This window comes from Limulus polyphemus, unplaced genomic scaffold (assembly GCF_000517525.1).
Source record: "Limulus polyphemus unplaced genomic scaffold, Limulus_polyphemus-2.1.2 Scaffold187, whole genome shotgun sequence".
Lineage (NCBI taxonomy): Eukaryota > Metazoa > Arthropoda > Merostomata > Xiphosura > Limulidae > Limulus > Limulus polyphemus.
The window spans coordinates 159,994-175,677 of NW_013665797.1; the positions used below are offsets into that span (position 1 = coordinate 159,994).

General features: G+C 30.7%; 1 protein-coding gene across 1 annotated transcript; it reads right to left on the reverse strand.

The window, feature by feature from the left end:
• Window positions 1-1,341: 1,341 nt before the first annotated feature.
• Window positions 1,342-15,307, reverse strand: LOC106478184 (uncharacterized protein KIAA0513-like). The gene is made up of 8 exons (XM_013938705.2): window positions 15,221-15,307; window positions 12,190-13,015; window positions 9,872-9,965; window positions 9,204-9,348; window positions 7,445-7,589; window positions 6,836-6,916; window positions 5,502-5,596; window positions 1,342-5,111 (listed from the first exon to the last, which is right to left on the reverse strand). The coding sequence occupies exons 2-8, from the start codon at window positions 12,894-12,896 to the stop codon at window positions 5,053-5,055; spliced, it is 1,326 nt and encodes a 441-aa protein (XP_013794159.1). The 5' UTR covers window positions 12,897-13,015; window positions 15,221-15,307; the 3' UTR covers window positions 1,342-5,052.
• Window positions 15,308-15,684: the final 377 nt, after the last annotated feature.

The following is a 15,684-nucleotide window of genomic DNA, read 5'->3' on the forward strand; positions in this document are numbered from 1 at the left end:
ATATTCGGAAAGAATAAACCAGTTTTATTAAGTAAAGACTTGTGTCGTTAAAGTTTCGTCGGAACGAAGTTACGGAACGTTAATTAACAAACGGAGACATAACATTATGAAGAAACACAAGAAATAGTAGAAAGAGAAATCATAGTACCAACCCGAGAAAAACAGCAAAGAGAGAGTGTGATGACGTGTTCCTCAACAGCGAATGATGAGGGCAGAGTAATACCAGGCAGTGGAAAGAACTAGATAAAAACGTCGACGTCTGATTCAAGAAAGGAAAATGCACATGAGATAGAGGAACTAGGAAGGAAGGCGAAATGCAAAAATAGAGAAAATAGACAGTAGAATCTTCCACAAACAAAGAACCTCCAACAGCCATAAGGATGGTAGAAGGTGAGGAGTTTCGAGATAATGGCATTGTATGATGTCTCGAATTTTGTAAACAATTATAGTAGAGGACATTAACTAGTCTCATTACAGATGACATTTCGGCTTCTTGAACAGAGGTAGAAACAAGAGGTGGTAAGATTGAAAAACAACGTGAAAGGTAACTAACAGCCTATTGTGTACCACTGTTCAGAAATGAAAAGTTGAAAATGAAGAACAGGAACGCACTGAAAGAAGAAGAAATAGTCAGAGAGACAGTAAGTACATTAATAAAGAAAATTAAGGTAGTGCAAAATCTTTCAAAATTGAAGAGCAAAATTATACAAGTTTGTTAATAGCAATGCCGAGTGCGTTAAACTTCAACATCAGGCACACGAGAAAATAGCTATTACGTGCTTAGACTATACAGATAAGTGATCGGTTCCAAAGCTATTTTAAATGGGACGTTAGCTAGAGGTCGTACGACGTTAAGATGAAGTAAGTTTGTGGAAGCAAGACTAGAAAGTTCTAAATTGGACGTCACGAAAATCTCGTAAATTCGGGAAGTATCGAGAGACAAGAATATAGTATAAATACGAGAAACGGTGAATCATTGAATCAGTATGTTTTGCTTTAAAGCGAATGGTTAATAGTGAACGAGTATTGAATTAGATTTTCAGTCATTCAGAAAAGACAGCTTCAATAACTGTATGGATTCATGTTAATTATCGCGTATATTCAGTTACTTCGTTGAACATCCATGAAAACTATACAAATAAATTTATTTTTACATGACTGGTATTACAGTTAAAATGATTTTTTTTGTTTTTATTTTATATATCTATCTATCTACAAGTTACAGTGCACAAGTCAAAGTAGCTTGTAGAAACGTTTAGGAAGAAATAAAACTGATCTTTCATAGTTATGTGGATTGGAATTATTTTAATTAAATAGTCTAAAGAAACCTGCCCAACATCCTTCCGTGTAAATATTCTATTTATTGAACAACTTTAAATGCTACAAATTCTCACTTTTACATATTTCAACTGGAATATCACTTACAACATTTAGAAAACATCCACACATTTATTTAAACACATGATTATTACCTGAGCTTATGAACTAGTTTCACAATCAACAGAATTTTGAAAATAACTAACCATCTAATATATTTCTTAATGTTCATGAACTCTAACCTAACATATTATAAATATATAATCTATAAGCCACAGATACCAAATCTTTTACTTAACAGTGTTGATATATGCTTCTTCAAGTGATTCTTCTAACACAAATACAGTTAATCTAAAAATGAGGTTTTTCTAATTGACATCCTGCTGTTCTTTTAAATTCTTTGTACTAGTAATACAGTGGAAAAATTGAAATTCTAGAGAAATGCCCTGCCAAACAGTATAAAACACTTGAAAGTGGTAATACAATATCTCCTACATTAATTTTTCCAAACGAAGAAAGATTCCTTTGGTACACAAAACTGATTTAATTGAAACGCTTTTAAATCAAACTAAAATCCAACCAGTCTGTAAATCAAATCAGTGGCTTCGAAAAAGAAAGATATCTCCTATATAAAAAAGCACTGTATTTGAGACATATGGATGTACAGAAATAGATTAAATTCCCATAAAATGAAACATAAATACACAAAATTAAATATCAACCAATAAAGTGTACAAAAAAAAACATTAAAATTCTTCAAAGTACCCATTTTCAACGAATGCCTTTTACATTTTGCTAATGATTAAAACATAAATATACATGGACCATGATTTCCAAGGATTATATTAATAAACAAGTATAGCACACAGTAGTATCCCCATGGTAATTATTATGGCCATAAAGATGTATATTTAAGAAGAAATAGCTTGGACTTGCCTGTCCATACACTTAATCATCATACAAATTGATTGTTAATAGAAGGTTGCAGAAACGGACAGATGTAGTTTGAAATGTTTATTACAGACTTCTACCTTTTAATATATCAACTCTTTTTACTTACAACTATTATTCACATTATTACAAACTCAAAGCAAATATACACAATTTCCAATGAATACTAAATTACTGGCTAAACCTTTATACTACTGATTACAATAAGTTATGAACACAACAGCATATTAAGTTTTTCAAACTTTGCAAAAAGAAATGAAAAAAAAAAGTACATGAGCATCCAATTTGTCATACATTTTTAACATTTTAAAAATTTAAAGTTAACATTATTTCTAAAACAATAATATATTAAGCTGTCATACAAAATAATTTGTAGATGGCTCCAGTAGTTAAGCTATTGATTTTAACTTTCTCTTCTAGAAACTCTTATACATTCAAGCAGATAGTAATGAGGACAGTTTAAATTTAAAATTAGTCCAAATTTTTCATAATAAAAAAAATTGAGAGAAAATCTAGTTTTTTCTGAAATTAACAGTTGATAAAAATGGATGCATTTCTCACTGCTGAAGTTCAATTTTCTTCCTTTAATAAACAAAATTTTTCAACTGTAAGCAATAAATTAACATAGTTATGAATTTATAATTAGTCACATATTTTGGTGGTCAGTGTTAGTTTATGACAAATTTAAATATAATTTTGTATCGTCTTCAGGACAGGTTATTATTCTTGCACCATGTCAGTAACATAACTAATAATCATAAAACAGATATCATCCATTTCAAATTCTCAGCCAATAAATTTAAATGATGTAACATCCAAATATATTTGGAAAAAACGTCTTTATTAACTATGATTTGAAACTAACCCAGTAACTACTGATTCACTGTATATTACACAGTCTGCCTCCAGCATTTGAATGCAAGTATGACATATATAGTTTATGGCTTGCAAAAATTACATGTGCTTAGAGCAGCCACAGTCAATGGGTTAAAAAAGCCATTGTAAATCAGTATTTCAGTTGATATAGACTTTACTTTTATATAAATAGCACTCAAGAATAACCATGTTATGGCATCACAAATCTTTAAAAAAATTATGTATATACATTTTTTTTTCTTTTAAAACAAGGTAATTTATCAATTGTTTATATATATTCTTGAAATAAACAAGTGGCTTTATTTGGCAAATGTAAAGGTGAAATATCTCATGTCAACTTCTTGAAGGTATGACTATAAAGTACTTGAACAAACAAGTTTCAGGTATTTCAAGATAATAAAATACAGGTTTCTTTTAAATATACTATACAAAATATGAGATCACACTGCTACACTCATGTTTACCTAAAACTATGTATAGGAAAATACTTTCTATTTATTATCTATGTACCAAATGTCAAACATAAAACATGAAAATATTAAACAATTAAATCTGTAGAACCAGTTGCACAACAACACATACATAAATAAAAAATTTGTTAATCCTAAAACCAATTACACAACAAGGTTTAAATGAGCAATATTAAATAACTAATGTTCCACCAAAATATTTATGAAATACCAGGTGCTTTCAATGACTCAAACAATAATCATTCCTAAAAATTTGTTTAGCATTTTAACCAGCTTAACCAAAGAAATAAAAATAATTTGAGTATTACTTATATGAAAGTGAATTATTAAACAACTGGTAAACAGAGTTAACCTATTAACATCTTGATACAAGCTATACTTGTGACACAAGTTCTCTATAGGATAAACAGTTTAATATGGTTAGTACATATAATGACAAAGTAATGGAATACTTTTTGAACTATAACTAACAGGTATTGCTTCTGAACAAGGATGGCAAGTGTTCACTAAGAGCAAACTACGAGGATTAAATGTATAATCCAAAGCTTGCAATATTTTTTTTTCTGGAAAAGTTTTAAGAAACCGACTCCTTCGGTTAATTATCAACTTTTAGTGTTTTAAGAATACATTACATTTCCATAGATATGTACGGACAAAATCTTATTTCATTGAGAAATTCTACACTCGGTACTTGAAAACAAGCACTACGTGGACCAAACATGGCACATGTCAGTAGCATTGTAGTCAAGATGGAAGTTCTCTCTAAAGTCAAACAATGACAGCAAATCTAATGTAATATATCACTAGTATTGCACTTGAGAAAGCTTTCTGTGTACAGTTCAACAACAACAACAACAGCATACAGTGTAATATACATCACTAGTATTGTACTTAAAGGTTTGTGTCTAGAGTCCAAGAAGAATAAGGAAACACATGTCACTAGTATTGTACCAAAGAAAGTTCCGTCTAAAATACAACAATAAACCTAACGTTATATAGGTCACTAGTATTGGGAAGATTTCTGTCCAATACCCAACAACAGTGGCTATTATAAATATGTGACAGTAGTGCTATACAAAGTTCTGCATTTAACTCACATTTTATCAGTTTCAATTTTAAATAATGACAAACAAAAAAAACAATTACATAATTGTTAATGTACTGCAAATAGAATACACCTCTAAATACTAAAACAACTACCCAAATCAAATAATATAAACAGTGATACAATTCAATGCTTACATCCTATTATATACTCAAAAAATAAAAATACATGATAAAATACATAAATAAATACATGTATTACTCTATGGTTTCAACATGAAATTTATTGATATATTTAATAGACTTGTTTTTATTTTAGATATTTTTTAAAGGGCAAGTTTTGGTTATTCACAAACAACTGGACTGGTTTTGATACTCTGGGATGAACTGTGTGTCACCTTCCTCTGTCTTGGTAAATCCGTTCTATATTTTCTTGAAGCAGCTGGACTTGTTCTGAAAGTAGACTTTTATTTATTTTTTCTTTCTTGAAAAAATATTGAAATTAAAAAGTATCAAAAACACCAAATTCCATCAATTTATTTTGTTAGGGAAAAATCTGCTGATTAAAGTCAGTTTTGATAAGTTCAATATAATAGGTAAAAAAAATCCCATTCTCCTGTTAAGACAATATTTATATGTTTTTATCAAATATATTCTGTTTAAGTTTTATAACTTTGCCATTTAAGAAATGTGCTCTTTGAATACAAAATCTCCACTGGATAGCATTAGGTGTACAAGCAATACCATGTCAACAAGTCCCGTATAACATAATCAGTTCTCAAGTACATTTTAACTATATATAGACAGTACCATGATTATATTTCTATTATACAAAAACTGTACCTGATGGAAGATTGGCAATGGTACTTTGTTTCCTGAGAAATTCCAGACACAAAGCTTTACTTAAACCAAAGGCATGCATGTTGTGAGTGAACGTTCTGAAATATGCAAAAACAAAGGAAAAAATAGTTTGAAAAAGCAATACATTTGTTTGTCAGTTCAAATCTTTAAAAACGTGTACATGAGAAATAAAAGTAGAGAGTTATATGTGGAGCTTGTCAGAAACAGCGAACCAAACAGATGTGAAGTTCATCTCCTTTTTACACATCTTAGTTCCATATCTGTTTGACAAGCTCACCAAGGACTATTTCAAGCTCCATAAAAAGGTTATTGTACTGGAACTTTAACAAGAAATCTAGGATTTCATAGGTTATGAATATAAATTAATTTGCCAAATTATATTTTTCAGTTGTACTTTGAATATAAACTTATCCTTATTTAATGGTAATAATACCCAAGAAAAACCTTATTCCTTCTATTGTAGTTGAATTCAGCAAAATGGGTTATCAATTATTGGCTCATAACAAAATTAAGTATTTTTTTTTCTATTACTTACTATATTTTAACTAGGTATAGTTTGGTTTGAGTCATAATTGACAACTTAGTTCGGTAATTACAAGTTACATATTTATATAAGTTATATATCAAAGTATTTATCTTTTCACATAACAAAATGATTTGTATTCGATTCTGCAAGGTAGGAAACAAAAACACGTCAGCTGTAACAGTTGAAAAGATAGCACCAACTGCCCCAAACTGAGGAACAACACGTGTTACATTTTCCAAAAAATAAGAATTACAGCTGAAACTTTCAGATAATTAACACCAGAGGAAAACATCTCTGAAATTGATAAACTAAGGTTATTAATCACGAGTGTTCTTCATATGTTATGTACTACTAACAAGAGTGATGTATCATACAAACGAGGAAAGTTTTTATAGTCTATCTTCAATAGTTTTTTCCCCAAATTTTAATCTTACATTTGCCTCCTTTTGGCTCACTTATTATTTAAAGGCTTACTCACTTTTACAATAATAATGCAGGTTTCTTTTTTTGTTCTTTTTATAAATCTTGTTTTGGGGGAACATTTCATGGAACAACAGCATTAAAAAATCCAATTATGTATCAATTATACTTCCATTTATACTAAAATTAATAGTATTTGAAAACTATAGTATTAATAAACTTTAGAGTTTGCAAGTTTTTTTTTAGTTGAAAAAAATAGTACTGGAGTAATGAAAGTGTTGTAAAAAAAAACTGTACTTATATTGTACTTAGCAGAATATTGAAATGCTTGTGGTAATTTTTTAGTTATAACAAAGTTGTTTTTTATTACCCTAGTTGACCAAACGTGATATTCTCTTGGAAACTTGTCTCATCTCTGATGTCTTCAAGACTAAGATGGTTCATCTCTTTTCTAAAACAAAAAATTAATAAAAATTTATATTTTCATTATATAGAAGGTAATGTTATAACTATAAAAGATACACATCACCTTATAGCCTAAGGGGAAATATATTACACTGTTTCAGAACTAATGACATAATAAAACTTTCTAAAGAACTTTAAAAAGAAAAAACATGAAAGATCTACCTGTATTAATATAACCTGACAGCAAACACCGAGTAGTTTGGTAAACTACAGGTCAGCAAAGAAACTAAAATAAAATTTGGCATATAGCTTGTTTTGGCCTTATTTTAGCTAATAAAATTAACATTTAAATTTTAGTTTGTGTTCCAGCATAAAGCCACATAATAGGTTCTCTGTGCACTTTAGGGAACCAAACCCAGTTTCTGGGAAGCAAACAAAACCTAAACTTCATGCCAGTTAGTCAGAGACATGTAGTTAATACAAAATGCAACAATTTCTGTTGTAAGTGCTTCTCAATAAAAGAAAAATTATTACAAAGTTAAAATACTATATTACTGTAACATTTGTTAAATACCTAGTAGGCATAGGTCTCAAACTTCTTTCTTTCTGTACAGCATCAAAAAAAGCAGCATTCCAAAAATGAAGTGAATGCCATATAGGTTGTTCCTTCAGATATTTGTACAGATATTCTTTGGTAGGTGGACTATTTCCCTGTGACACTGGAAGATGCAAAAGTGGAAAAAATGTTAACCAATACATGCAATTTACTTAAAACTACACGTTAATATAGATAAAATTACAATCATATTTCAAACGTATTCATGTAGTCTCCAAGGGTCCAAAACAACAAGGCCTTTTCTTTTTTCCTTCTTATTCGATCAGTTGGTTTACATTTTATTTTACATGATGTAATACTAGATTTCAGTCTAAGCTAGAAACTTCTGAAATGCAAGTTACTTTTTTTTCAATAATGAAAAAATACAACATTTACTGAGCAAAAAATCAGTAACTTGAAGATACAGACCATTTGTAGAAATATTTTAACTTGTATTAGTTTCTATAAAATGCAGATTAAACAAAGTATTAGTGACATATCTAATTAAAGAAAACTTAGGAATGAATACAAGTACTGAAAGTGTACAATAAAAATGTCTCAATTTTAAGTCCTGTAGAACTATGCGATTACAAGCACTTTGAGAAAGTAAGTTATTGCACAACAAACTCTGTAGAGATTACTGAGAAATAAACAAGGTGCATTATGTCTATGATACAAAAATAATACATCTACAACTATTGTAACTAATCTTGAAAGATGAGAAACATGAAACACTTGTACTGGCTTTTCAAAAAGTATAAATATTTACTCACTAACTTTTCAGCATGGGCTTGGTCCCTGGGACCAATCTCTTAACCATTTTGTGCTTGTTACAATTGTATGCTATAACTTTTAAATTAGTAAACGTATGATAATGAAGTTTGGCAGATTATCAGTAAATATTTAACGCTTTCATATGCAAAATATATATACATATACATATATATTTATTTATTTATTTATTTATTTATTTATTTATTGAGTCTTAAGGTTTGTAAAGCAATGTTTTTCTAATGCCTTTTTTTTCTTTTTGTATCATGCCTATCCAACATGCAAAGTAATTTTCATTTTAAGATTAAAAATACTTTTGTGCATCAGAAAATTTTCAAATTTCACATGCAAAATCTTTATGATGTCCAGATAATTATCAAACATTTAAGAAAAAACTATATATTTAATCTGTTATTTTCAGTAACGAATCTCTGTACGAGTTTGGTTGATTTTTTTTGTACCACGGGCCAGATTTTGATTACCGGAGTCGACCCGGGCCACATTCAAGTTTAAAATACAGTGCTGATAAAAAAAGTGGCCACCCTGAGCTTAGTATTTTTCAGTGCTCTGATACAGCTCTCATTTGGCTGTGGTCACAAAGAATCTTATATCAAATTAAAAATAATGAAAAGGCCGCAGGGGCTGTCCAAGTATCATGCGTGGGCCGTAGTACAGTGAATTTTATAAATGTTAGGCGGGCCGCAGAAAAAGACATCATGGGCCGCATACTACAGACTTAGTATTTTGACATCACAAACATCCAATCTGAACCAGTGCTGCATTCAAAATACTACGTGACAGACAGACAGACACACACACAAAATTCATGAAATAGTAGTTCAATAAAATTTTGAATGGAAGTCAACAAATGCGATGTCATAGCCTTTCACCCATCTGGAATGGGTTAAACCCAATTTAAAGCATAATGCCTTTATTTTACATGTGAAATTTACTTAGAATTCCTTACCTTCATGAAAAAATGTCAAACACATATTCATTAGAGACTTGGCTGGAGAAAAATCATCTGATTCTCCACATTCAAAGAGAACTATTGCAAAATGCTGGACAAGACTATAAAAGGTACTTTCTGTCACCCTTTTGTTATGAACTCTCTGTAAATAAAAAGCCAGATCATTTTCTAAGTTCTCAACAACTTTTTTTTTTTCTTTTTTTTTTCTATAGAAACAAAAATAAGAGACTGGTACAGAATGTTTAAATAAAATGAAACAAAAACTTGATATAAACTACAAGTCTGCTATTATTTTAATATTTGACTAATGAGTGAAAAATAAAAATGTTATACAGTATTAAAATAAAAATAATTACATTTATTAATACATTTACAGATATAATTTGTAATGTTTTTTTTTTAAATAATCAAATGATTTGATTAATTTCAGACATTTAAATAGATGTATACACAGAAACAGAGCTACATAATTGTGAACTGGAAAAACAGATTGATATATAAAATTATGGTTTCACAAATGTAAGAATATCATCATCGATTGAAAGAAGCAACGATGCGACACATGAATAAAGGTAAAATAAAGATGACCAAGGTGTACTTTCAGTACTCTTAAAAGTTTAAAATAACCGATTTTGACACAATCTCAACCAAAGATTTTAACTTACTTGACCATTAACACATCTTGCAAACCAAAGTCTGCCAGCTTCATACTGACACAACTCCCCAAACTTAGCCTTCTCTTCAAATGTAATACTAGAACTGTAAAATAATTCAAGATGCTAAAGTTAAACATACACTTCAAACATGTTCAAACTTTGATACATGTATAAAATATTAACATGCAAATCACACACTTATTTATATATGACTTGTATTAAAAGTCAGCTACTCAGAGCACATGCCTGTAAATTACTTTGTTTTTGCTTCATGTTGATGGTAATGATATCTCCAAGTAACCAGGCTGTACAGCAGTGGCATGCAGTGGGTTTAAGTAGTTTAAGCAGTAAGAACCTATTCATGCAAAATACCTCAAAAATGTAAGAAAAAAAAAAAGAACATATACAGAACACATACACACACTTCTTGTAGATAAAATACAGTTTATAATCTTTCTTTAAAAATTCTTCTATAAGTCATAAAAGCTTTCCTGACTTTGAGCTTGTGAATTAACTTTCTTCAATTGACATAACAGCTAGTCCTGACAGACGTGATTGCAACATTGTATTTCTCACATAAATCATAAAATCAAGTGAAATGTGAAGCAAGCAACATCAATGGTGTTCACCTTGAACTTTAGCACATGCACTAGTTGTCATGCTTTTTTAATACAGCATAACAAGAGTTGCATTACTCATGAGTGGCTACAAGATCAATTCAATAAACAGGATACTGCTGGAAGTACCAAGTTAGGCATGCAGAAATTGCATAGCATGAGATAAGATTACCGCCACAGCACAAAGAAAGTATGCAGAATGAATACATGGTATTAAGAAATTATAAGACATTTTATAGTGTTACTGCCACATTTTTTTATTTTTTATAATTGGTCATGCAGTGTATCATCTGCACACTCTTACTGCATGTTACTGCTGTACAGACTGTTATTGTGAAGTTACAATTATCAGTATCGAAAGTTGCAAACCAAGAAGTGAAAATGTGTACATTTTATTTGCATTTACTACTATATATCTGGCAAGTGTTAATGTACTTCTGATCACAGAATGATCCTAGATAAAAATAATGGTTAACAAATTGTTTTTGACAAATGTTTCTACTCTTGTCAACCTCAATTAAAAGAAACAAAAATTACCACAAAAAGCATTCAACCGACGAGCGACTTTCATTGCATGCTACACACACCTGAGGTCTAGCACAACATCCATGAAAATAACAAGCTTTACTAATTATGCTCCTATCAGTATTAGTAAAGTAAATAAGAAGCAGCAAATGCCCAAGCACTGACCCCTGAAACACTCCATTAGTAACAAGAATCCAGTTTGACTGGGCTGCATAAAAAAATCTTGCTTTCTTCCATTCAACCACCCTCCAATCTAATTAACCAGTCTTTCTCCAACCCTTAAAATAAGGTTTTCTTAGCATTTTTTGAGTAACACTTCATCAAAAATTTAGAAATGTAAAGATTATAAAGACTCCTTTTCTATCATCTAAATAACAACATCCCTAACAGAAGATAACAGATTATTGAGGTAAGATTACTCTTTTGATGAAACTATGTGGGCTTTCAGTTACAATACATTCCACTAATTCCTTTTATCTGATTTTCTAAAATCATTTCCACTACAAAAATAATTTGCCTATAGTTTTAAAGGCAACTCCCACGACACCCACCCTTTAGGAGTAACACCAATAAATTTCCAATATTCAGGTACCTGCCTACTGTTTAGTGACCTACTAAGGTTGAAAGAGAGAAGCTTGTATATCTGATTTTTGACCTCCTTTAAAACCCTGAGGAAATACTTTTCTACCTCTGGTGCCTTATATATTTTTAAACTCTCATTCATACAATTTACCACTAAGATGTTGATATTTACATTATTTTGGATCCATTCCAATATATCCAATAGAATGCTTAGGGGTCAGGAATACCGTTAATATTTTCTCTTGTATAAACATAAGAGAATATTCTAAAGCTCAGCCATTTCTACTCATGGCAGGGTTTTGTTTAAAAAAAAAATCCATGCAATTATTCAAAAGCCCTTTTATAGATTTCCTAACTTCTTACACAATGAAAGAAAATAGCTCAAAGAATTAGTTGCTATGACTAGGATGCAAATGCAGGTTAACCAAGTCATAAAAGTTAAAATTTCTTACAGGTATGATGTAAATAATCCATTACAATATTGCACCATCCACATTTTTCTAATAGTTGTTTTAGTCAAAATATTAACTTTTAATTATCTCACACCTAGCCATATATACAGGGTTGGTAGTCTGTAGATTTCACACATACATCTGTACTCACCTGGAAAAGAAAATATTTTGCACATAACTCTTCATGAATTTCATAGCCTCATTATTGATGTCATCAGCCCGACTATCACAACTGATGCTGGATGTCCAAGAATGTAGGGAGCCATCTGACCCAGATATACCGATCCCAAGACTCCTTCCTTCTGGAATGGACTCTGTGTCTGATGAATCAACACTTGTGCAAGGGCTATTTCCAAAAGTGTCGGACTCACTCCCTATACCTGCAGAGTTTGAATGTCGAAAAACATAAAAAGGGTCAAACTTTCTAGGCTGCTCATTAGATCCAGATGGGCTGCTTTGGCCATTACCATGTCCACTATCAATAGTATCCAAAGACTCATTAGAAGGATCTCTACTACATATACTGTGAGTTTTGGGAAGCTGTGGCGATAATGGTAGATGGCATATTGGCTGTCCATACACAGATCTGTCCTTTCGACCAATTGCTCTAACTTTCTTAGAATATTTTTTAGTTTCCTGCGTAAACTGCCTAGCAGTGGCACCAACATCATGATTATCAACTGACAAAGCTGGAGAACCAGTGCATGAAGTTTCTGAACTCTGGGGTAAAGAGTCAGTATCTGATCCATCCGATTCTAACGAGAGAGCTGCTTCAATTTTAGAAGACAGCCCACTAAGAAGCCCATAGTTGCTGGCAAAAACAGAGCTGAAAAAACCTGTAGGCTTTTCTTTAGACATTCTGTTACATGTGATTCATGCTAGTAAAAACTGTCGACCAGCTCCCTTAGCAAGTCCATCAAAGGAAAAACATTGGACAGTATCTTTTATTTGCTAGAGTCCAGATTTTCATCCACTTTCTGAAAGAGAAATTTGAGTACTAATAATGTACACTCTCCTGCATTTCTACTTCAAGTTTGCAACAACTTCAATTTTATTGACATTTTTCAAGAGTAGGAAGCACTTTTTTTGTCTTCAGTTAAAAAATGATTGCAAATATTCTAACCAATCCTTTAAATTATCAAGAATTGAAAAAAGTAAAGATTTTGTACAGTTTATCACTTTCAATTTATAGTTTAGGAAAATAAAAAAAACAGATTGATTATACCAAGTCTTCATACAAATTGTTAAATCTTACACAAAATAACGTATAGGTGTCATAATTCAAACACTATAACAATTTAAATATAGATAAAAATTTAGACAGGCTATGTGAATCAGTAAAGTCATGTAATAAACCCATTTCAATAAAAGTAACTATACACCCACAAAATAAAATTATAGATTTCACTTCAAGATGGATATGTCCAAATATCAATCTTTTCTCAAACTGTACTTTATTGATCAAATGTGATCAAGTATCTCGATCTGCCTCTCAGCAGAGCTTTTGGGAACAGTTTCTGTTGATAAGCGTATACTGGTACATCAACTGTGCAACAAGTTGGAATTCTTTATATTCTGCCAATTTGAGAAGTCTCACCTCTTCCATTAAAACCTGTTAGATCTTGTTAATTTGTTGATAACTTGCAGTTAGGTTTTTTGATCTTGTATTTCTTTTGGTTTGTAACTGAAATCTTGTTGGTTTAGGAAAACAGACCATTTACCATTGGTTCATGGTTTGTACCAATATACAGTAAGACTGTGTAATTTTCCATAAAAATTAACATCTCCTCGGGATCAACAAGAAACAAGTTTACACAACTCTATCAATTACACAGAAAAACAGCACCTACTGTGGTAAATCCTTCAAATGCCTTCCTAGGAATTTGTTATATCAAGAATGCATACTATTTTTCAACACAGCAACTTAAGACCAACCTTTTAGATGTGAATGACTAGAAACTGACTAATATTTTACAGTTTAAATTATACTATCATCCAGTAGACTTATTTCCAGTTAAAGATGAGAGCCTTTGTATGGACAGGAAGTAACCTGTCTTTCTATTGTAGTCACTGGTATCCTCTACAAGAAACTTTGGATCTGAAGTTTTAACAATGGTAAATCAATATACAATATTCTTTTGGTGATGCAATTTGACAACGTTCATGGCACAATAAAAACTCTTTTAACATCTCAGTTTAAAACTTTCAACTATCAAAACTATTCAACCTGAAGAAGAAGAAGAAAAAAAAAAAATGTGCCAAAACATGTTTCAAAGGCAATCTTGCCAAGTCCAATACAAAGAGAATTCTCTGAATGCGTCTTTGATTGTCAATGTTCTAGTTCAATACTTCCTATTTATTCATTGGAGTTACATGTTTGTGCAAACACTATAGATCTATATTATACAAACTAAATAAATACTTAAGCAATGTGTATCCCCCACTATCTACTAATTGTAAACAGTTGTCGGAAACAAAATGAAAATAGCCTACTGTTTTACCAGCATTATAGCAATACTTTGCTGGTGTATTAAAGTACTTTGCTATTTACACTGATTTGTTAGCAATATTTGGGTGTCTTTAAGCTTGGTTAGTTGTCTTTCCTTTATAATTTTAATAAATTATTACCAGTTGAGACTAATCAAACTTAAACCTCCAACTTCTGAACAATTTGCACAAATTTGTAATTGCTTAAAATCATAATGATTTCATCGCCGATAACATAAACTTTAAATATGAACAAAAACATCTCCTAGACTACTTTAATTTTTAAAGTTTAATGCCCTAATGTCTTTCACTATACCCGATACTATGCTATAGCTCATAAGTGATTGGTTATAACATACTACCAGTTACTTTACAAAAAAATTCAAAATCATTTGACTAAGTCTTATAAGCCTATAAATTTTACATGTTCTTATTCATAAGATACGATAATTCAGTATTTAACTATTCAAAACTTCATTATGACCGACTTATATTTAAACTATAAGTTACAACAACGCCGGGTAGGTGTAAACAGTAACAACCTAACTCGCAAGTCTAATCTAAAGCCGGCGGAGTGAACAATCATTATCATTCGCTAGCAGTCACAAAAACGATTTACCTACGAATTTCTGTTTAGTAAAGAAAATTATGTTTGTAATCTTACACTACACAACTTTTGAAAAATAGATACTCACTAATAAAAAGTAAAACCCCGTTTCACTTTCAAATCACCCTTTGACTCTTACAATTTTATATACGTGACAATTTTCCACAAATCATGTCGTGCCCTCTGCTGGTTGATGTAGGTCATGTTCGCAAGCACTCGAAATCCAAGAATTTTTCTTTCCTGTCGATTATTAATTAATTAGGTCGTGCTTAGAGAAAACGTAAGGGAATTACCCGTTTTTGTGCGTTATTCTACAAACAATGTATATACTAAGAAAAACAAAACAAAAAACGGTTGTGTTTCTAGAAACATTCAAAGCAAGTCTTGATAAATATTATGACTATTATTAGTATCTTTATAGTAAAAAATATTTTGGGTAAAAAAGTGTGACAAATCATGTTAATAGACAACAAAACGATAGCGCATTGGACAGATGGACTTGTGTAATATATTCTATTTTTTTATTTGACCATTACTTTATATTAATTAACT